The following is a 23,289-nucleotide window of genomic DNA, read 5'->3' on the forward strand; positions in this document are numbered from 1 at the left end:
GAAGCGATAAAAAAAGTATACAGCCGGGCTATAGTTCCTATTGCCGGGCTTTACACTTTATCGGCTGGCTGTTGCTTTTTCGCCATCGATTATAAAAGGCTATAAGAAATTGTGTAGAAATTCGTGCGCTTTGGAAATCATTGAGTTTGATACAGAACCACCATAATTTTTACAAAACACACATTAGATTTTCCTTTAATACGTATTTTTTCATCAATTAAAATGAGAATAATCCATACTGGATGTGCAAAAATTTTAAAATAATGAGTTGAAAAACACTGACTCCGAGAGATTATATGTTGGAGCCTAACACAGAGCGGAGCAGCGTGCTGCCAGAGTTAAGCGCGCACTAGCGCCTACAAACCTAACAGGGATACTTCTCGCATTGCGCAATGCTTGAAGTATTCCTGTTAGGTTTGTAGGCGCTAATGCGCTTTTCGCGCTGGCTACCCGCCCGCCGCGCCGCAGCGTGCCACGGCGCTTGAAGCAACTATTTCACACCAGAGGTATTGCACAGTATCATACGAAATTGAAGACGCTCCGACATATGAGGAATGGCAGGCATTCTTCAAAATTACGCACCTTTCCGCGCAAAATAAATCAAGATACTACGGCCCAAAAATAGAGCGGTAGTCCAAAAACTCAAGAAGTCCTAGCATCCGTTATTAGTAACATTTAGCATACACTTTATCGCCTGGCTGTTGCTTAATCGCCATCGTCCATAAAAGGCCATAAGAATTTGTGCATCCGGCTATAGAAGCTATTGAAAATCTTACAGCCGGCTTTAGGTCTACGGTATTCTGGAACACAGATTCTACTGCCAATTTTTACCAGGGTTTTCAGATGTCCTTTATCACTATGTAGGTAACTCACAATCAAAATACCAAATCAATTACTAAATTTAATAAACAGTTACATAACATTTAATAAACATTTTTATTTCATATGTTTAAATATCTCCTCTCGTATTTTAATAATAATATTCATAAGTTACATTTGTGAAGGAACGCGCCGTGCAAGATGTGATGTGAAGAAGAGGTAAATTACAGATTCTAAGTTTTTGAGCAGATAAATATTCAACCGTCGCAATCCACTTTAATTCCAGCTCAGAGCAGCAACCTTGGAATCCTTGAGTTTAGATGTACCCTAATTTTTCAGGGTTGCCTAATGTTCACGGAAATGACCTCACATCTTCCTGGACTAGATTTATCACTACAATCGTTCATGAAAAATTCGAAATAAGTCATGCCAGTAATCCACCAGAAAATAATTTTTTTTTTTTAGGAAAAAAACAAAAAAAAGAAGATTGATTGTTGGAGAGGTCAATCAACTTCCAGTTTCCTGAAGGATCCTTTCATCTCTTCAACTTGATTTTCACCCTTTCGCCGCAGTTGTTCGTTCGAAGAGATGTTGCCCGATTCGATAAACCAGTCCTTGTATTTCTCGACTAGTTTGATGGTGTGCTCTGGAATCAAGAAATCGTAACGAAATTTCACACGAATGATTTTCATGAGGAATAGAGAAGACTGTATGGCTAAGAGAGAGAGAAACTAGAGACGTGAGAAACATTATGGTGATGCATTAAAGGATTTTTGCCAAAACTCTTCGCTGCTGCAGGGAAAAAAAAATTGAGCGTTGATGTGGCTTTCGTCGAACCAAACATGTTTTGAAACTTCTAAAAGCTACTTTTACGCAGCAACATCGTTCTATCTTTCCTTGCGATAATATTAAATTGCCTTTTGCGTGCCTTCTAAAACCCAAAAACGGACGATGCCTGGGTCCCAAATAGTTCTGTGCGCCCTGGATTAAAAGTTAAGATGACGGTTAAACTACTCTTCTGAGCAATGAAATTGAGGCGTTGGGCGCAGAAAGGGCATGTCTTAGTCGCAGTTTTTCAAAATCTGCACTGCTAAATTATATCTTAGAGTGGAAACTATCGGGTGAACTTTAGTTTTCAGCATTGTAAAATCATGAAAACAATCCAGCAAAAGTTCCAACGAATCCCATGCGTTTTCTTTGATTATAGTGGATGAAACGCTAACGGAGATCCTGAAACCCCGCAACCCAGAAAATCCCTTTCCAAACCCAGCGCTTCAATAGCGATGAAAATTGGTAGTAAGTGCCGTATATCAAATGGATTGCCAGTGGCGTGACGTAAATTGCGATATATCGATTGTTGTGCCATTTAAAACTATGAAAAAAGATCGATTATCAGGGTGTTCGCAGCGAACACCTTAGTAATCGATTCTTTACCATAGCTTCAAATGGCGAGATATCGATAATCGATTATTCACGCCACGCCACTGTGGATTGCATTTTGCAAAAAGGAACCACGAGCATTCCTATATCGCTAAGATTGTGCAACTTTCTGTACCCTGCAAATCTAAACTGATCATCTATACAAATTGTATCTTTATTCTCAATATACCTTGAATTCAAGAGAAAAATTATCTCGTAAAAAAAAATTAAAAATTATTTTTTTCATTAATTCAGTAATTTTGTTGCAAAGAATATGTGTTCCACAAATCCTAGCAACATTGGAATGCTCTTGGTTCCTTTTTGCAAAATGCAATCCAAATAAAGATGATGTTGCGATTTTATCTGCTTCATTTTGAAAGCAATCGGAACCTTGTTGGCTTTTTCACCCCTTGGATTTAGAACTCAAGATGCGAAATGCGCAAGAAGCATATCTTCACCTCCTTGGACTCCATACTCATTAATCACTGAAACTCACAAAAAGTGGCTGGCTCATATGTCTTTCTCAGGTTAGCCATTCATAATGCCCTAAATAGAGAGCTTGAAGGAGGATCTACATCAATTTCGAGAAAGAACAAGTATTAATTTAATTAATCGGCATATTATGGATCTCAGGATTTCTCGTAATAATCCCCAAAACATCCATTAAGCTGTAGTATCGTCGCTTCCCTGGCGTAAGGTTGTATCTCGATATCCGCACGAGCCCAAGAGAGTATACGAATTTATGTGGATGTATGTATGCTAAAAGGAACTATGTGCATATGGTTTGCATGAGACATAGTTCCTTTTGGCATAAATACGTTCAATTGGAACAGGGATCATGTGGAAATTGAGGTATGCTCTTAAGTCAGAGGGACGGCGAGGTACGCATACGTAAGATTCAATCGGTAAAGAGGAAAAAATAACGTGCAATTTTCACTTGAAACTTACTTTTGAAACCATTTCGCAATATTTAACGATTCAATTTTGTAAGTAAATACCCACTATTGCATGCATTGTTGCATGATGTGCTTCTCAGCAGTTTTTTCAATAGCTCCTAACCCCAGTCTGCAGAAATTGGGTTAAAATGACCCGGCTTACATCAGGTCGAGCAAAGCAGAGAGGTTGAAAATAAAACTTTTAACTAAAACTGCAAATTTTGATGTTTAAATTCGTCACATTTTAAATTTTAAGGGGTGCCTCTTGAAGAAAGTTTTACGACGAAACCAATGGAATCCCCTGTAAAATTGATGTATGTACGCGGAGTAAGGAGCTTTTAAAGCTTCCAAATCTTGTCCATTGACTCGATCCGCTGTGCGGCGCTCGATAAAAGTATGCTTACGTTTACGTATAACCTATGCTTACGTATAACCTACGTTTCTAATTTCTGTCCTGTGACCTTTGTTCTAGCAAGAGAATTGGACTTGGACTCTCCTCTCCCCCTTAATCTCTTACAAAAATTGGCGCTTTGTGCCGGTTTATGCCTTAATTCTCCTGAAAATGTGTGCTCAGCGCCGATTTCAGTATGGTATCCTCAGCTTTGACTCGGAATCCCTCCCCCAATCTTAAGTAAAAGTCTGGCTTTATCTGGATCTCTGCTGAGCCCTGAGAATGAGCCCGATCCCCGGTTCTGCCGCCAATCCAAGCCCCCATCTACCCCCCCCCCCCCCCCCCCCCGAAGGCGCCTCGTTCCGTTCGACAGAAATATGTCCAACTAAGCCATTGTGAAAAACGATTTGAAGTTAGAGTCCCTTTATACCCAGAGTTAGGACAACTCGATTATCAGCTGACTGGCAGCCGGCCTTGGCTGGCCATGGAGGCCGAAACGAGTGCACCCAAACGAACGATATTGAGGGATAAGGATCAGGAATCCTGCGACGTCTGTCACACAAAAACAACAACATCAACAAATTGATCAATTAAAAAGAAAATGAGATTGGTTTGTGAATAATTTCTTAATCTATTTTCATTTTGGACCGATGGAAATAACAATTTACTCTTGATAAACCACAATTAGGTAATGTTTTCATTATTCTTGTTCACATTCGAGGTACCGCCATCTTGGTGCACTCGTTTCGGCCTCCATGAGCGAGAACCAATCAGAGTTGGATTTTTTTTAGGCCACTTTCAGCCCAACCAAAAGTGAGTTGTCTTAACTCTGGGTATAAAGGGACTCTATTTGAAGTCAAACTCACGATCCAACTCGGCGAGAGACGGTCCTGTGCCTCCGTACTCGGAACAAACAAGCTCCTTATCGACGACTTTGAGGAGGCTGTCGGCGGAGGTGTGGACGTAGAAGCGGTCGACGTACTTGGCCGGGAGGAAGTTCTTGAACGCGGTGAAGACGATCTCGAGTCCGGGGGAGACATTGATCATGTGGAAAGCCTTGAACCTGGTGACGTAGCAGTTGAGGAATATGTCCACGGCGGCTTTCATCCACGGCAGGGAACGCACCAGGTGCCCGTACTGGAGGCCCGCGCAGTCCGTGATGTTGGCCGAGTACTGGTGCAGTTCGTGCTCCAGGAAGAACAGGTCGCAGACCATCGTCCCATACGTTATGAAATCCGTTATATTGTAGATGCTCGTGTCAGAGTTTGGCCTGCAACCAGAGGATACCTTTCTCAATCGCTTGTTTTCAAAAGGGAACATTGTTCATTTATCCATGGGCCTTTCTTGGCTTCCATAAAAGCACATGCTAACTGGACGTATTTCTATGAAACAGAACTATGTGCAGGTGGGAAAGATGAGGTGTGCTCGTTAGTACTCGGGCCATACGAATGAATGGGAAATATAAAACGCCAGAGACGCGCTCCCCGCGCTTCGTCCTTAACTCATGAGTCCTGTCCACGCGGAGAGAAAAGACTGCATAAAACTGGGTGATTTTTAGGCAGAAATTGAAGGAAGCAGATTAGCGCCACAAGTGCCTCGAAATGCGCTCAAATAGAGTTTCAAAAATTTCAAAAACCCGGACCCCCCATTGAGCTGGGGAATATTCCATACCCCCAGACCCCCCGGTGGTGGGGGGCCAGCCGCCCCCCCCCCCCAGCTAAATGACCTAGCTACGCCCATGCGGATTCATCTATCATTAACCCCGCTCTGAGGGACTTGCGTTGCACTTAAGAGTCCGAGCATGTGGCATTGTGGTAGCGGGCTGATGATTAAAAGTGATAGACAAAAGGGGTATAAAGCTATCCTATCGGTGGAAGTGGCTGGTTGCAATGGACAAAGGAGGTAACTAGTAGACCAACTAACCCACAAGAAGACAGTCCATCGAGTCTAGGACAACCACCCGTTTCAGCCCATAGGGTCGCTCCATCGTCCATCTTTTGTCTTTGTCTATCGATTTGGCTATCAATTTCAATAATCAGCCTCCAGATGAGAACGAAGCGGGAATTGGGAGGATGAGGAGGAGGAGGAGAAAAATAGAAGAAATGCATTTTCCGCGTTGAAATTCCATTTTTTTTTTTTTAAATTTTTCTCCTGTTTCGAGCATGATTTTCCATAGATATTAGCAGCCAAAATGGACTTTAACTTATGTACGTTTTCCTCTTTGTAACCGGCTCTGTGAATAAGGGCCTTATCACCTGGGAGACTGCTCTCCTTTATTATTTTCGAGAAATTAAACGAAGTTTTTCTACAACTTGACTTCTCTAACGACGTAATGTGAAGATATTGATGCTTCGGCTGATTATCTTTTCCGCACAAAGTACATTTGAGGTAATTTTTCCGATTATCGTTGCCGCACAAAGTCATTTCTGACATTCACAAACTATTTTCTGTAGTATGTGGCAACGTCAAGAAATGTATGAGGCATATTAAAGAAAAATCAGTGAACAAAGATTGAAAAAATTATCATAGCAACTTTTGTCGACGGAACATCGCCAAACGATTCCTTTTTTTGAAGTCATAAATAACGGTATTTTACATTCTTACACATTGTAAATTTCTTGAACCAGCATATTTTTACCCCGGTATTGCTTTCAATTCTCTTAAAATTTTCGGGCATGATATCGATTTAAGACACGCTTTAAAAATGCATACCAAACATTACGATTAAAATATAAAACTTGAAACATGCGCGATTAACAATTTACTAAAATAACTATTTACGTCATATTCGTTAAAATTGACATGGACAACCGAATTAAAATCATGCTACATTGCCGGAGAATAACCGCTCCACTATGAACTGATTGTGGGAAACTAACTGCATGCCTTGCCGATGTTGTCAGATGTTTGAGATCTGATTTATGCGAAAATGAGTTCGTGCGGCAACGATAATCGGAAAAATTACCTCAGTTGTACTTTGTGTGGAAAAGATATTCTGCCGATGCTAGCGCCTTGATGCAACTATTCGTGTTTGGCGCATGTCCTTATTGCATATCCAAAAGATTGAAGGCGAACTGGCGAGCAAAATTGCGCTTTCATTTAGCGTAAAACTTACATTCTCCTTCGGACTGATCGTTGAAATTGAAAGGCAAAACGATCGATAAAGAGGACATGGATGGATCCTATTGGTGAAATCGGGTAGACTTACAGACTAAACGGGAAAATGATTGACCAACTACAAGCTCTCTCGTGAGTTAGTCGCTGCCGAGAGTTAGTCTATTTCTCATTACTTTTGTTTATTCCAACCACCCGCTTCCATGAGTAGGATAGCTTTGATTTCTTATCCTTCTATTTTTTGTCTCTTAATTTCTATACTCAGCCCACTTCCCTTTGATGATATTATCTCGGAATACTCGTGCGTAATCAAAATAATCCCTATTCTCATCCAAAATAATCGTCATCCTTCCGCCTTGACGCAACGTAACGTCCCAGACCACGATTGGCTTAATGTTATTCATTAGATTCATGAAATTGTTGCCTTATTCTAATCATTAACACCGTTCCGCCACTTTTAGTTCCGCCACCCTTGACAGCCTCATGTAGCCCCGTATTGTTGAGCCAATCATGAGTGAATCCCGGAATGACGGTGAAACTCCCAAACCATGTTTCCTTTTCCCCACCTTTCAAAATCTCTGCACCCTCTTCACTTTTTTCAAGGAGAAGAAATCAACTTTATGCCTTGAATTTTCACAGATTTTTGAAGAATTGACGTTGAGTAGTTATTATTCTCCATCTATACTAAAAGCTCCGAGACCTCCTGAATGTGCACCTGCACATCTGGTAACGCTCAGTTCCAGCGTTCTAGACTGGGTCGATTTTCATGATTTTTGCGGCTATCGACAGACAATTGGACGTGTTTCTGGCAAACGGAACTATGTGCATTTTGACGTGAGCCCTATTATGCATATATTCTTATGGGTCTCAGGGCTCATATCTTAATGCACATAGTTCCGTTTGGTAGAAATGCGTTCAATTGGACATACATGCTAAAAGGAACTATTTTACACGCAAATCCTATGCACATAGTTCCTTTTAGCATAAATATGTCCAATTGTCTTTAAATGAGCCCGCTGTATTCAAATTTGAAAATATGAGCCAGGTTTTTTAATATCACGTGGTGGGGGCAATATTTGAAACTCTCGCCAATGAAAAATGGTAAGAACTTCAAATTTAGCGGACTATTAAACTAAGCGGGAAATGTTGAATCTTGGTATGTTAGTACGGTAAGTGAATTGAAGGTATGCTCCTTTGTAATAGACTATTCAAAAGCGACGAAACGCTCCGTTCCGGTTCGTTTCAGTCTTGGCGTGAAGTTTGAAATAAGACCGATTTCTTCATTCAATTCGTATTGGTCCAATTGCTCCCGGCCAGAGGGAGATTGGACAAAATGAGAGTCGGGTAAGAAAATCTTTTCATTTTTTTTTTGGGTCGTTCTTTTTCTTTGTCGGCGCTGGCCCAAGAGAGCGCGAAGCGCTCTCTGGGGTTTGGTGGTTGGTCCGCGTAGCGGCCAGCTTCAGCTCCCTAGTTTAACAATTAAGTGTGACCGGAAGTCTGCAATGTCGCAAGGCGAGATACGTGGTTTGAGAATTTCACCATCGATATATAAAGGTACTCTACATTAGACCATAGAGGAGCTCCTTAAAGTGAAAGTATCTATGCTAAAAAAAACTATTTTGCACGCGAAGCCTATGCTTATAGTTCTTTTTAGCAGAGACACGTCCAATGTTGTTGTTATTAATTTTAGGCAATGTTAAATTTGTTTGAAAACGAGTAAATTCTTACTGTGCGTAGATGATTCTTCCTCCATCCTTGCTGAGACCTTTGGCCAAACATACGTTATAAGAAACTCTAGCTCGCGCTACCGCTTGCCCATGCGGGTCTCGGTTCTTGAAGATCTCGGGGTATTTGTTGCGGAGCGTGTAGTAATTCTCCAGTTTTTGTTTCGTCTTTTCTAGGCTGTATTTGTTGTGATGCAGGAAACATATAAGCCGCTTTTTGTCATCTACTTTTGGGAGGTGTGGTTGTTTGGCCAGCCATTCCTGGAGGAGTTCCGCGTCTTGTTCGAGTCTTTCAGGGCTTATCATAGGCTTTATGTCCATACTTTCGTTGCTCTCTTAGATTTTCTGCAAAAATAAATGGACGCACTTATGCAAGAGGAGTTTACCTTCATCGGGATTTTTAATAAAGATTCTATTTATTCAATTTGAAACGGAGTGATCCGTCGATGAGGAAAGTCAATTTTCGCTGCCAAGGCCAGTGTTTTTAAGGTCCAATACTTATCATACTTTAAGTGTGTTTTTATGAATGACTGGAGTGCTCTTTTTGATAAGACAGTCACAAGGATCAAATTTGTCAAGGTTCATATTACTTTATCTCACTAACCAGAAAAACGGGCATTGCTAATCGGACTGCATTTTGCAATTTGGAGCTATAAATTGTGGCTCACCTGAAAAAACACGTATGTGAATAGGGAAACTAATGGCACATACGTTGTTTTTAAACCAGGCCTGAATTTATAGTTCCTATTTGCAAAATGTAGTCCAATTGAAAATGGCCTAAATTTTCATTATTTTGCGATGAATTCTCACCATTCCACCTATGTATCATGTAGGTAACTCAGTATTTATGCTGCTACGATTCACGGTTCGGTTTTTTTATGAACTGAAAATGCATGGAAAGTATCTTCCTCCATACATCGGTCGTCCAGTGACGTGCCGTGATATGACAGTTTTTGTCCCTAAATCATTTGGACGCACTTAAACTCAAGAAATCCATCTACACTGAAAGGTTGAAGCACTAACCTTACTGTTTTAGAGATGGGTCACATACTAGGATTGGAGTCATAAAGTTAGCTTGAGAAAAATTGTGTACTCTGAGCAATCTTAAAAGGAGAATTAAGCGATAGCAAAGCGTCCTCCAATTTCGCGTGCATTACTTTCCAATACGAGTTAGCAGTTCGAAACTATTGCCCATATGTATTTTTTCAGAACTATCAATTCGAATAGACTTGTTTTGTTTAAATGCGTCCACTCAGATTCACCTTTAAAGTATGGATTGGATCCGAAGAGTGGAGTTTGGCGGCTGGTTCAGACGAAGTTTAATGATTAAACGCTGCCATAAATGAAGGACTAATCGAAAAAAAGACATGACTTTGCCTCGAGCTGCGAGAGGTTTTCCTGGAAGTTTCTGTGCAGATCGATTAATTTTCCTTAATGCTCCAATTAAAAATTGCATTACTTGACGAGAAGTCTGTATTGTCTGCAGGAGGACTGAAAACCCATAACTGGCTTTGGCATTGAATGATGTCTTGGGTGGTGTTTGAAAATTCCACTTTGACCTCAGGGCCAAGTCTTTTTGTCTCTTCAAATTTCAAAAACGTCCCCATTTAACGGCTGCTACTAGTCTTGCCCTGTAATTTCTATGTCTTTTTTCAAAATTGCCGAATGTTGATAGCCTCCTCTTGCTGAAATGCGTCCAAATTAGCTCTCTTAAACGTGTTTCAAAGAAAATTGATCATAGGATAAGTTACACGAGCAGTATCACGCGATCAATTTTAATTGGTCAAATCCCAGAAATGTAAAAAAAACTATACCTCATCCGGAACAACCGGGCTTTGATTAAATTTTTTAATAAAACTCGATATATACAAAATCATGTGAGCCTTTTGCCTCATAAATCTTCACCTTCCGGCCAGAGTATCACACACGCCATGCGACGTTGATAAATTTCCGCCGCCATTTTATTTTTTTACAGAGTAATTGTTGGTTGAATCTGTTTGAAAATTTCATGAAATTTTATCTGCAGCACAAAGAATATTCAGTGAAATTTTAGGACTGATTCGCTAAACAATTTCTCTGTAAACAAATAAAATGGCGGCGGAAATGTTGAAACTTCGCATGCCGCTTGTGATTCTTTGGCCGGAAGGTGACAAAATAAAGAAAATATGCTGCTGGTGAATTCAAAAATTATTTTAAGACAATTATCACAATTATATAGGTTGCTCTGTTTCTTCTGAAAGTGACTAAGTAGCGTCACAGAGAACAATTCGATAGTCGATCATTCTATGCATAATTTCTACTTTTGGGTTTTTTTACTTCATCGAAAAATCTCTAAAAATCGCTTCACATCGTATTATGTTAGTTATCATTGGAAAGAATACGAGTGCATGGTTTGGGATTTTCACCAGAAACCCACCTTTATAGTTTTTTCTGGGTATACGTTTCCTGAGCATGATGTACAGATCATGCATCGTAGTGTCAAGGAATGTGGAAATAATGTCCTAAAAGCTACTATAACTAATACAATATTATGGCTGATTGATTTTCTGGCTACACGTACACGTGCACGTACACGTACGGCATTTAATGGTCTAACAAGGGCATCTTGCAGAAGTTTGACTGCTTCTCATGAACTAAAATTGGATTGGATTTAACAAAAAGGAACCAAAAGCATTGCAATGATCCTAAGATTGTGCAACTTCATCATTTGCAACATTATTACTAAAATCATGAAATAATATAACATTTTCACGGTAATTTTTGTCTTAATTTTACAGTTTTTAGCGAGTAAAATAGGAACTGTTAATGGATAATCAGGTTTTTCATCCAAGCCAAAATAAGGGTTACAATCTTAGCAACATTGCAATGCTCCTGGTTCATTTTTGCCAAATGCAATCCAATTAGAACTACGTCTCCAGGGAACCTCCTGCAAATACATGAGGATCTACTTACAAAATACAGGTTATCCAATTCAAGTCTCTAGAATATTCTTAAAATAAAATGACCAAACACTGCCACCACACAATTCCAACTGTTTCCAATCGAACAAGTTCCGGTTGTAGAATGGACAAAATAAGGAAAAGTTGTAACACCGTTGAGGATCGGCCAGAAATCAAAGAAAAAACCAAGATAAAGGTCCATGTTCGAGCATGGGACCTCGGTCAATGTCAAAGTCAAAGCCGTGTCTTTTCCCGGGATAATGCAACAGAGCAGAACGTAGAGAAGGTGTGTTGTGTGTGAAAAAAATGAGAGAAAAAAGAAATGATAAAAAATTCGCACGAAAATGCGAGCAAGTGAGGAGTGAGATGAAGCGATAACCTTGAAAATGTTACATCGACGATAAGATAGAGTCCTCTCGATTTTATGAGTATAAATTTAGTTCGTTTAATGATTATTTTAATTAGCAAATAATCAGCGGTTCCTCAGCTGAGTTGCTACACAGGTCGCTAAACATCACGATATATAAAAGTACACTATTAAAAAAAAAGGAAAGCTAAAACCAGCGTTGCGTTCATTTGAACATTTTGTTTTCAGATACAAATGTAGTGTTACGAGCAACACACCGATTTGCTTAAGTCCTAGGTTAAATTGTTTAAAAACAGCAGCCCATGACAATAGTGATATCAAAAACATAGCGACGGTGAAAGTCGGCAATCACATAACTCGTTTGCGGTGTCTGAAAATCTCCGCCTCTATGTCATTTTTTTAAAGGAGAACAAATTGATATTATTTCTTGAAGCTTTTGCAGAATTTTCTTCGCATTGAGAAGAAAAATCATGACAGTTTTAAAGAATTGCCGTTGAGTAGTTTTCCATTTTAAAAATAAAGTATGACAGGAAGTCTGCGACGTCGCAAACCGAGTTATGTGATTGCCGACTTTCACCGTCGATAGGAGAAAAAACGGGAAATAAGGTTAAAAATTACGTGTAAAAATCCGAGATTTTTCGGCCCAAAACTGAGCCGTTTTCACTCGGAAGAATAAAAGTAAAATATAACATAAAAATTCCAAATAGAAACCTGCAGACTACATGATGGCCGAGAAAATCAAAACAAAGAGAAGAGAGAAAACAAAATTTGGAATCATCGGAATTATTTCGAATTTTTATACTTTATATCTATTCTTCCGACTGAAAATCGCTCAGTTTTGGGCCGAAACGCATTAGATTTTTATGTGTTATTTTTAGGCCTGTTTCCCGTGTTTTCTCCTATGTTTTTGCCTAAGCCCCTGTGTAGTTAGATGTTAAACAAACAAAAATGAACTGACATTTTTGTGGACAATGGAATAAAGGGTCAAATTAAAATCAGGAGCATACACATTTTTTGCACACTGCAAATAAACTCATTATACTTTAGGATCATCAAACCCTAGTCGCCTGGCCGGGAATCGAACCCGGAACCCCCTGACTGGCACATTCACATTCACTGGCACTAAAATCCGCACAATTGGTTTCATGTAAAAAAGTAATCAAGTTTTGCGAACATTGTATTAAACAATGTCTAAAAGGTAGTAGCATTGAATATATCGGTATGTGGACTGTGGAGTGTAGCCAAGTGCTAGAAATAATGCAATATTTTTTGAAAAAACTTACATTTTATTAATAAAATTTGATCGGACCGAAAGCTTTGCGAAGCAAACGCTTTGTGATTTATACTTTGTAACCCTGACGATAAACCGATTGCTTCGAAAAGCTTCGGTCAAATCAAATTTTATTAATAATGTAAGTTTTTTCAAAAAATGTTACATTCTTTCTTAGCACTCGGCTACACTCCACATACCGATATAAAATCAAATTGCCCAATTAAGTTAGGCAATATCTGATGTGGCTTGGTTTCTATCTGTTAAACGTCGTCCAAATGTGGTATGCAACGGCACAATAGGAGGAGAATTCTAAAACATGCGTTCCTTTCCCCCTTTTTTTTCATAGATAAAAAAACAGAGCGGCTAATGCGCGACTTTTACTGCAATTATATAAATAGTACATCATTTCAAAGGTGTCATAAACAAGGCGGAGTTTCTGCTTTATATTCGTAAAATGCCTGATTTCATATAGAACACTCGTGCATTTTGTCATTAAATTTACGACTGCAGTTTATACTGTTGAACGTAAACAATTACGTTCAACAGTCGCTTTACGGGAAAAAACCACAAAGCAAAGGCGGTGCCAGGAGTTGGAAACATCCCTATCCTCGGAGCGGGTCTGGATCACCTCAATGCCAGTGGCGTGGCGTGAATTGCGATTTATCGATTGTTATGCAATTTAAACCTACGGTAAAGAATCGATTATTAAGGTGTTCGCTGTGAACGCTCTATTTATCGATCCTTTTCCAGAGGTTTCAATGGCATAACAATCGATACATCGCAAAGCACGCCACGCCACTGCTCAATGCTGCGCAGTTATATCACGGAGTCAAATAAAGCCCCTTTGCACCCGATTTTTAGGAGTGTTACGAATCAGTGATAATAATCTTTAGTGGTAGGAGCGAGAGGTTTCTGCCTCTTTTCCCGGCTTAGAAAGTTTAATGACTCTTATGTAAATATACTTCAGCTATTCTTGTTGCTTTTGCTTTTGCAAAGGTTCTTTGAGCCCTCCTTTCTCTTATCGTGATGAGAAAACTGAAACGTTTATCTCTCGCCCAGGGTGAGCATCTGATTCACGAATTCGAGAGAGAAGCGGGGATTGATAATACCGAGTCGCGGTAGTGAGTTTTTACTCTGCGACAAAAAATTCAAGTGTGTGGTAGTCCGCATGAAAAGGATCGTAGTCCACCAATACTCAAAATTGGACTTCATTTCACAATTAGGGACTATAATTTGTGGCTCATCCGAAAAAAACATTTATGTGCCCAGGGAAACTAATTGCGCATACGTCGTTTTGAAACTGAACCTGAACTTATAGTTCCTAATCGCAGAATGTAGTCCAATTAAGTGGTGCGAGATTTTTGGATTACTTTGTAGGACGCACCTCGACACAAATAATTATTAGGAGAGCTTTGACATGGTGGAATGAGAAGTTTCCTTCCTAACCGGCACAACAGTTTTCAATTAAACATGTTGCAGTTAGTAGTTAATATAATGAGGACATTAATAACAAGAAAGTTAAAGCCAAATAACCGCATTTTGTATGTAAAAAATGAACCAATGTCACATTTTACCTGAAGCTTTTTGATCACGGAAGATCATCCTCAGAGGTATAAATATTTCAAATAAAATTTATTTTGTTTAATTTTGTTGTTTAGCTTTGTTGTTTAGTGTTGCTGTTTTATTTTGTTTATTTTGTTTCTATCAACCATGTACACTTCACCACAATATTGTATTTGAAATATTTGGACTGAGTTAAGCAGAAAGGAACCAACCCACATTTTGGAAAAAATTGAGTTATGAGTGGTTTTGAACTCAACCAGCTCTACTATCTATTGCCAAAAATTCAAAGTTTTTGTTGGAGCAACTTTTGCAGAAATTGAACTTGAAGTTTATCATTGAGTCTTATGCAGGAGCCAAACTTTAAACCTCTTTTTCTCGGTTCGATCCCGATGTGGCTTGGTTCCTTTCTGTTTAACTCCGTCCATTTATACCTCTGAGGATGATCGAAAAGCTTCAGGTAAAATGGATTGGATTTTGCAAAAAGGAAGCAAGACCATTCCAGTGTCGCTAAGCTTGTGCAACTTCGTATACCTTTTACCTTGAAAATATAAACCGATCATCTAGAAAGGATTCATCTTTACTCTCAATAAACTATAATTCATGACAAAAACTACCTTTGTAAATTTAATTTTTTGCATGATAACAGTAAATCGACGGTGCAAGTCGGCAATCACATAACTCGTTTGCGGTGTCTGAAAATCTCCGCAACTATGTTATTATTGTAAAGGAGAACAAATGGACATGATTCCTTGAAGTTTTTGCAGAATTTTCCTCGCACATAGAAGAAAAATCACGGAAGTTTTAAAGAATTACCGTTGTGTAGTTTTCCGTTTAAAAAATAAAGTATGACAGGAAGTCTGCGACATCGCAAACCGAGTTATGTGATTGCCGACTTTCACCGTCGAAATGTGTCGCAAAAAGTGTAAGTTGCACAATCCTAGCAACATTGGAATGCTCTTGGTTCCTTTTTGCTAAATGCAATCCAAATGTAACATTGGTTCATTTTTTATATAAAAAATGCAGTCATTTGGCTTTAAATTTCTTGTTATTATTGTTCACAAAAGTTTTCCTTCCCAAACTAGTTTTAAAAGGTGCTGGAATGAGGATTTGAGGAATCCTCTTTTAGGCAGAAAACCACGGGCGCATGGAAAATTGCATTCCCTCACCGGCGGCACGGACACACGTTCCCTCTCCTGGAGACGTGGATTTGACTCGCTTCCAATTTCCGGGCGGGGGCGCCGCCGCTTTCACGGGTCCTGATTCGGGGGACGAGCCATAAATCCCCCCCCCCCCACGGCACTCCGTCCCCCCGAAATAAAAGTCATTCATCCTCCGCTAACGCCGAAGCTAACGCTGACGCTAACGCTAGCACTGCTGAAGGGCGCACAGTGGATCGAGTCAATCAGAGAGGTCGGACATTAGATTTTTGTCTAAAACTGCAAATTTTGATGCCTCATTTCGTTGTTTCCCGCACGAAAGAACGTAACTACCTTTCAACGTTGCCAAATTTTCCCTCGAAAATTGAATTTTAACCAGGAGAATCTCGGGTATTTCTAACTAAAAATTTCACCGATCGTTCCTCGGATTCCGTGCAAAATTTAGACAAATTCGGGATAAAATTGCATGGATACATTTTTGTAAAATAAAACTATTGTTTCAGTCAATTTGGCAACCTTGGAATGGAGCTACGTCCCTTCGTCCGGGAGACGGCGATTTGTCATATTTCAAATTTTGAAGGTTGCCGCTAGGAGATACTGTTGTTAGGAAACCAATGGAACTACTTTCAAAATCTCAACTTTTTTATTGAACGGAGTTATAAGGGTTTAAAGTTTCCAAATTTTGTCCAACTTCCTCTATTGACTCGATCCACTGTGACTGTGGGGCGTTCGACTTGCATTTTCCCGTGTTACGGAAGAGAGCGATGAATCCATTTCTATATGAGCCACGATTATCGCACGTAAGAATATGTCTCGAGGTTCATTTCAGAATTCACCTACTGTTTTTTTCCATCACACGGCAGAAATCCTCGCGGATGGAGATGGTAAGAGGACGGAGCGGACTATCATTTAACTTGGTTTTTATTCTGACGTCACGAATTTATTCCGGGGAGCTTGAGCAAGGGTTTTCGTGGAACTGCGGCTTTTCCGATGTTGATTGCTATGCAGTTCATGCTAGGTTCGACGGAACTGATTTAGGGGCTGCGTCATTCTTCCCCGGGGGTGCAAAATCCGCTCGATCATATGGACCGCGTTTAGTAGAAAAGAACCAGGCCACATCAGCTATTGCCAAATTTAACTGCAGCCTGATCGTTGAAATTTTGTGTTTGTCGGGTGGACATTGATGAAATAGGTTAAATGGCGCAGCGTGATTGGTCGGCTCCGTCTTATCGCTGCTTTGTCGCGCTTTGTTGATTGGAATGGACGACATACGTCGGAAACTCGAGAGGTACTTCAGTTTGTTGTCCATTCCAATCAACAAAGCAGCGATAAGACATAGCCGACCAATCACGCTTCGCCATTTAACTTATGTCATCCATACGTGCCCGAAAAACACCAATTTTTAACAATCAGCCTGCACAAGCACTTCAACACAACATCAAGCACTTTAATTTTTTACAAGAGCACGTTTGGGTGAATTCCTTTGAAAATTGTAAGAAAGTTTCTTTATACAATGTAGATCATTCAGGGATATTTTTACAACCGTCTTCATGCAGGAAATTAAACTTCCCAATTAAATTTGGCAATAGCTGATATGGTTTGGTTTCTTTCTTTTTATCGCGGTTCATATGATTTGCGGACCGGGGCTGCATAATATTCGCGTGTTTTTCGAATAGATAACTATTAGCACTCCTCCGTATATTTGTTGCCTATGCGGCGAAATTGAAGGCGGACTAGATAAGTGACACATATCAATGGTTAATAACAGACGAAGTAACATCGATGGTGAAACTGCCGAAGTGCGTATCTCAATTGCAATTTGTGAAATTATCCGTCTATGTTTTATTTGGACGTATTTCTATCAAACAGATTTATGTGCAGAGTAATATGGCGTGTGTTCTTCAATTCTCCGGCCGTAAGAGAGAAATAGAATAATAAAGCGCCAGTGACGTCTACGGAGATGGAACTGCCGTCGTCCCGCAGCCGCTTCCGCTTTAACTCATGAGCCCTATCCACTACGCTCTCGTGCCATGCCTTCGGCTCATGAATCCCGCATTCAGTTGGCACATAGTTCTCTTTGCTCAATTTAAAATCCCGCTTTTCCAATTCTTCAAAAGGAATCATGCCCAATGACCACACTGTTTCTTATCCAGCTTTCTATAGCACCCCATATTTCTCACCTGCACATAGTTCTGATAGATAGAAATACGATCATTTTCTCCGTGGAAAACTACCGAATGTCATTTCTTGGTTCGGTGGTTTTTCCTCTCTGTAGGGTGAATATTCTGTGAAAATTTCAAACCATAATGTTGGTTGGGCTACCTTTTAAAAAATAAAGTAGAAGCGGAGATTTTGAAATAATGCAACCGAGATACGCGATTTTGTAGTTTTTCTGTCGATACATGTACACGCGCTTTGCGGCACAATAATTGAAGGCAGATCTTGACTTTGACGGTATCTGTCAAAAAGTTAACGTATGCTCCATTGCTGTAACAAAGCTCACTGAGCGAGATCAATATTTTTCCCGAACATACAAGTATTGGCGCTCCTTGGTAAGTTTGTCGCTCACGCGGCAAAATTGAATAGGCGAAGCTAAAGTTGATTATACCTGTCAATAGGTTCATCCATATTTTTTGGTTTGACAAAGTTAAAAGAGCAAGATAAATGTGTTCGTCGAAAAGATAAGTGTTCATGTTCTCCGATATGTTAATTTGTTTCCTATGCAGCAAAAATTAAGGTGAATTGAGGACTTAGCGCGGGCATTCATGGCCAACAGAGTGAAAGTTCATTTCATCCGAAGTATCCTCGTAGAATATTTTCAGCATTATGCCTCCCCAAAAAACTAGGACAGCTCTGGGTTATTTTTGCTGGAAAAAGTCTATGTAATGGTACAAAAATCATATTCTTTTGGTTTTCTAAAATATTGAAAGAGAGGCTTTTTCTGGTTTTGATTGGACCTATCGCCAAAGTAGCATTTGCGTTGTTGTTTTAGTACGAGTATCTCACTCTCGAGTAGTTTTAGCTTACTTTACTGCACAGATAATGAAGTATTTATCAAATATTAATGATGGATTTAATGAATTAAACGCACTGCGTTCAGGCCCATATCGACTATATCCGCGCAAGGGTTATAAAGTCATGAATGTGTTGCATGATGAGATGCGCGGGTGTTTAATGAGCTACGACAAATGTGGTTATCGAGTAATAGATAGCACCCAAAACAGCCGAGGATCGATTTTGTGAATTGAAATTAGGTCTGCGTCGACTTAATTTATCGTGGGATGATATATGTATGAAATTCATCTTGGTCGCATTGTGCCTGTTTGCTACACTGACAACTAACTGCGTACGAATTGCTCCGTTAATAGGTTGTACTTTATTTTAGTCTTGTGCGTTGACAGATATGCAACTCTATGGAGTTGAATTTCATCTGTCCATCGTTCGTCCTAAGATCGATATCCTTCCTGTTATCCCGGTTTATTAATATAGGTACATCCCGTTCATCCATGACTATCCTGTATAGGTAAAATTCCTCCCTTTTATCCCGGTTATTATGAAGAAATCCCGTTTTATCCAAGTCAATACTGCTTTAGAACAAACGATGTATCGAATATCGATACACAATGATCGATATCCTTCCTGTTATCCCGGTTTATTAATATAGGTACATCCCGTTCATCCATGACTATCCTGTATAGGTAAAATTCCTCCCTTTTATCCCGGTTATTATGAAGAAATCCCGTTTTATCCCAGTCAATACTGCTTTAGAACAAACGATGTATCGAATATCGATACACAATGATCGATATCCTTCCTGTTATCCCGGTTTATTAATATAGGTACATCCCGTTCATTCATGACTATCCTGTATAGGTAAAATTCCTCCCTTTTATCCCGGTTATTATGAAGAAATCCCGTTTTATCCCAGTCAATACTGCTTTAGAACAAACGATGTATCGAATATCGATACACAATGATCGATATCCTTCCTGTTATCCCGGTTTATTAATATAGGTACATCCCGTTTTTCTAGGACTATCCTGTATAGGTAATAATCCTCCCTTTTATCCTGGTTATTAGAAGAAATACATCCCATTTTTATACCTGTCTACCTATCAATAATTCCTTTACGGAAGAATACATTTAAATTTCCCGGGGATTTTTTATCAGGGCTCATGTCTTAACACACATGGTTCCGTTAGGCAGAAATACGTCCAAATCTAAACCTCACGAAGCTACTCTGCCGTGCCAAGGGAAAACGTATGAACCTTCGGATATGACAAAATTTTATTTAATCATTAAGTGCATTTATGGGAGAGTTGTAAATATTTTTCTTGCTCGCAATTAATTCAATCCAAAATTTCTACAAATTTCAAGGAAAATGTGCTTAAGTTTATTCCAAAGTGAATGCTTATCAGGGGAAATTTGTCAAAAATCGATTGTTCCTACGAAATTTTCGCTCAACACAGCAGCATATTTAACCACATTTACAAAGGAATATAATTTTTTTCAATTTTCAGGACAGTTTTGAGTCAATTCTGATGAAAATTTGTAGCCAGTACTAATTTTTCATGCCTCCAAATAGATGCTGAGTGCTGGCCCGAAAGTTTTTGAGGGATATTTGGGGGTCCTCAACTTTGAATGGGTCAACTTTCCATTTTAGTTGAGAACATTGCAGCTTCGATAGCGGATTTAGAAGGATCGTTCAATTTATTTACTTTAATATTATTGAACGTAAAGAATACTGTTTAATTATCTTTTGTATTTTCTTGATAGGATCAGCGTTTCCTTTGAACCTGTTGGTTCACCACGAGGCACCCTGTATAAGCTGACCTTACCTATTGCATCGGTTCAAAGGAGAGCCCGCTTAGCTGAAAAGAAAGTAACTGAAAGCAGCCGAAACATCAGTTTTAGAAGTAATAGCGGAAAAATCGTTTTAAAATATAAACGCAATTAATGAACTAATTACCGCGTCAGGAATGGGGTCAAAGCTAAATGCAACAATCTAACAATCTGAAACAAATTAATTTTTGTCGGTGGCGAGGAAGCGAGATCGTTTAAAAAACCATTAATAAATCACCCTTTCAATGAGGGAATCCCGTTTGGCTCCAAAGTAATGAGCGTATCAAACAGTGTTGCAGATTCATAATTTGAATTTCCTCGGTTCCTCGGGCCGTATGAACTCGCAAAAAATTTCAGGAAAATCAGCCACGAATACACAGCACTGTGAGTAAATCTGCACACTGACGTAATTCTATCCCGAGGTTGCACAAACGAATCAAACGATTCAATTCATACAGGAAAATGAGCGTGCGATTTTTATGCAAAGTTTTGCTTATTTTTGTTGCATATTTAACAACAAGGCCAAGTTTTATACAGACAAAAACTGTAAAAACGTCAGAAAATTTTCACCAGCAAAATGCCGGGAAACTATCTCGAGAAAACACTAAAGTTCTAGGAAAGCGTGAGGAAATTTTCCTCAGGAAAAGGGGAGGAATTTTTCCCCAGGAAAACGTGAGGAAAGGCCCTTGGCCAGCCGCGATGGACGCGCCCAAAACGGCTAGTATCTTATAAGTTTAGTTATGTGTGGATTAGTTCATTTTTGTGGCAACTGCGAGGGCAAAGACGAATTATAATCCGAAAATTGTGTCCTCCTGTTAAGGCAGATGATTTGATTTTTGAATACACGTTTTTTTTTAACTGGGATCGTTGAACCTTATGAACCGCAAACTATCTAATGAATGGATTTTTTCATACTGAAAGGATCCATGCACTTTTGAATTAGATTCAGAGAACGAAGTGCACGCAAACCGAGAGCACGTAGCTCACTTTAATCGTCAATTAATCGTCCAAATGATGTGCATTTTTACAATTTTTGGCCCCACATATCAGGATCCTTCTCTCCCTTTTACTTCCTTAAAACTGGTTCGTCCTAGACTTCCATCTCTGAACACCTAATGTCATTTATGGACGACCCACATAAGTCCAGTTTTGTTTGGCATTTTTAGACTTTTTTCCCCCATAATGTTTGCACAACAGTCTTTTATGTTCTGTTATCAGTAAGAACCGGCTTTTTCTTAGTGGTGAACCGCTTCCAGGACTTTATGTCCACCTACCTTTCGTCCATTAAAGAAATGTCCACCGCTATTCATGTCCACTAAACGTTAAGTCCAGTCCTTATTAAGTCCACATGATTTAATGTCCAACCATGAATGTGTTCAAAATTGTCCAAATTGTGGACATGTTATGTTCACATTTTTTTCTTCTCATTCAAATGACAGAAACCACCTCAAAAATAAATGCATACTACTACTAGTTAGTATATTTTAAGACGTTCAACGTCACAGGCTATTAACGTCTTTACAGAGAATTTTCAAAATGGGAGTATATACGAAAATTTAGATTTTAGAGGTGAAGAGTTCCTTCATTCTTAAAAACATTTCATTCATGAATCAAGTCATGAAAGAGAACAGACTCTAAGAGCAGATAAAAACATGTGTTCATGTGTACACTGTGTGGATATAATAAGATGAAAACCAAAGCGGGAGCCTAGGAAACGCTCCAATGCCAAATTAAATATTTTTCAGTAACAGATGCAGTCAAAATTGAAAGTCCTCTATAACTAGTTATTTCGTGCGCCTTCAATCTTGTAGGATACTGTGCAACGCCTCTGACGCGAAATAGTTGCTTAAAGCGTTGCGACGCGGCAGACACCCAGCGTGACACGCGCGTAGGCGCCTACAAACCTAACGGGATACTTCACGCGTTGCGCAATTTTTCAACTCATGATTTTGAAATGTTTGCATACGCTCTGCATTGATTATTCCCTTTTAAACTGATGAAAAAGAAATATGTACTACTGGAAAATATAATGTGTTTTTTGTAAATATAATAATCGTTCCGTGTCAAATTTAATGATTTCCATAGCATTCAAATTTATTCTTTTAGGTTTCAAGCTTTTACTGTGCTGCAGCGTGGTGTAAGCGCAACTAAACGCTCAAAATTGGACGTATTTGACTCAAGAAGGTCAATGTACAAATAAGTTAAAAACAAAAAAATGCGTGCTTCTTAGTTTTGGTCAATGTCAATATAATTTTACACACGGACTAAAATATGACGCTTGCATTTGATTTTAGTGGACTTTATATTTGTGGACTTAACTTAGTGGACGTTTAAGTAATGGACTTAACAATAGCGTGGGTTTTAGAACTGTGGACGTAAAAAGCGTGGGCGAAAAGACTGTGGACGTAAAAAAAGTGTACATAAATTCCGTGTATCGGTGAACCAAAATTTTGGTCACAAACGGACTACCGTCGATGCGCATTGAATATTTTGTTGTATACCTCCCAGAATGCAGACAGTCAATTGCGCGATGAATTTTAGCTTCGTTGAATTTATGATTCAGATTTCCTCATTTTTGCCTCCAGGAAATACACACGACTTCGACGCTTGTGTTTGACTTTCTTTCATATTTCTAGGAATGACAAACGTTTAAATTGCTTCACGCGAACTCATACGGAGACTTTTCCTTTCAGGAAGTGAACGAGTAACTCGTTAAGTGGCTCCTGGAAAAACATTCTCTTATCTT

General features: G+C 39.3%; 1 protein-coding gene across 3 annotated transcripts; it reads right to left on the reverse strand.

The window, feature by feature from the left end:
- Window positions 1-881: 881 nt before the first annotated feature.
- On the reverse strand, window positions 882-21,836 carry LOC109041603 (retinol-binding protein pinta). Of its 3 annotated transcripts, XM_072302324.1 has the most exons (5): window positions 11,355-11,670; window positions 9,665-10,087; window positions 8,407-8,747; window positions 4,431-4,834; window positions 882-1,465 (listed from the first exon to the last, which is right to left on the reverse strand). In XM_072302324.1, the coding sequence occupies exons 3-5, from the start codon at window positions 8,721-8,723 to the stop codon at window positions 1,323-1,325; spliced, it is 864 nt and encodes a 287-aa protein (XP_072158425.1). In that variant the 5' UTR covers window positions 8,724-8,747; window positions 9,665-10,087; window positions 11,355-11,670; the 3' UTR covers window positions 882-1,322. The 3 variants fall into 3 exon arrangements, with proteins under 3 accessions (XP_072158425.1, XP_072158426.1, XP_072158424.1); XM_072302325.1 differs by lacking the exons at window positions 9,665-10,087; window positions 11,355-11,670 and adding an exon at window positions 21,818-21,836; XM_072302323.1 differs by lacking the exon at window positions 9,665-10,087 and having other exon boundaries at window positions 11,355-11,667.
- Window positions 21,837-23,289: the final 1,453 nt, after the last annotated feature.

Source organism: Bemisia tabaci, chromosome 7 (assembly GCF_918797505.1).
Source record: "Bemisia tabaci chromosome 7, PGI_BMITA_v3".
Taxonomy (NCBI): Eukaryota; Metazoa; Arthropoda; class Insecta; order Hemiptera; family Aleyrodidae; genus Bemisia; species Bemisia tabaci.

Coding starts and splice junctions, on each gene's coding strand:
- LOC109041603 (XM_072302325.1), bottom strand. CDS start 8,723: ATGGACATAAAGCCTATGATAAGCCCTGAAAGACTCGAACAAGACGCG. Junction 4,835..8,406: donor GGAAGAATCATCTACGCACA/GTAAGAATTTAC, acceptor CTCTGGTTGCAG/GCCAAACTCTGACACGAGCA. Junction 1,466..4,430: donor GTCTCTCGCCGAGTTGGATC/GTGAGTTTGACT, acceptor TCTTGATTCCAG/AGCACACCATCAAACTAGTC.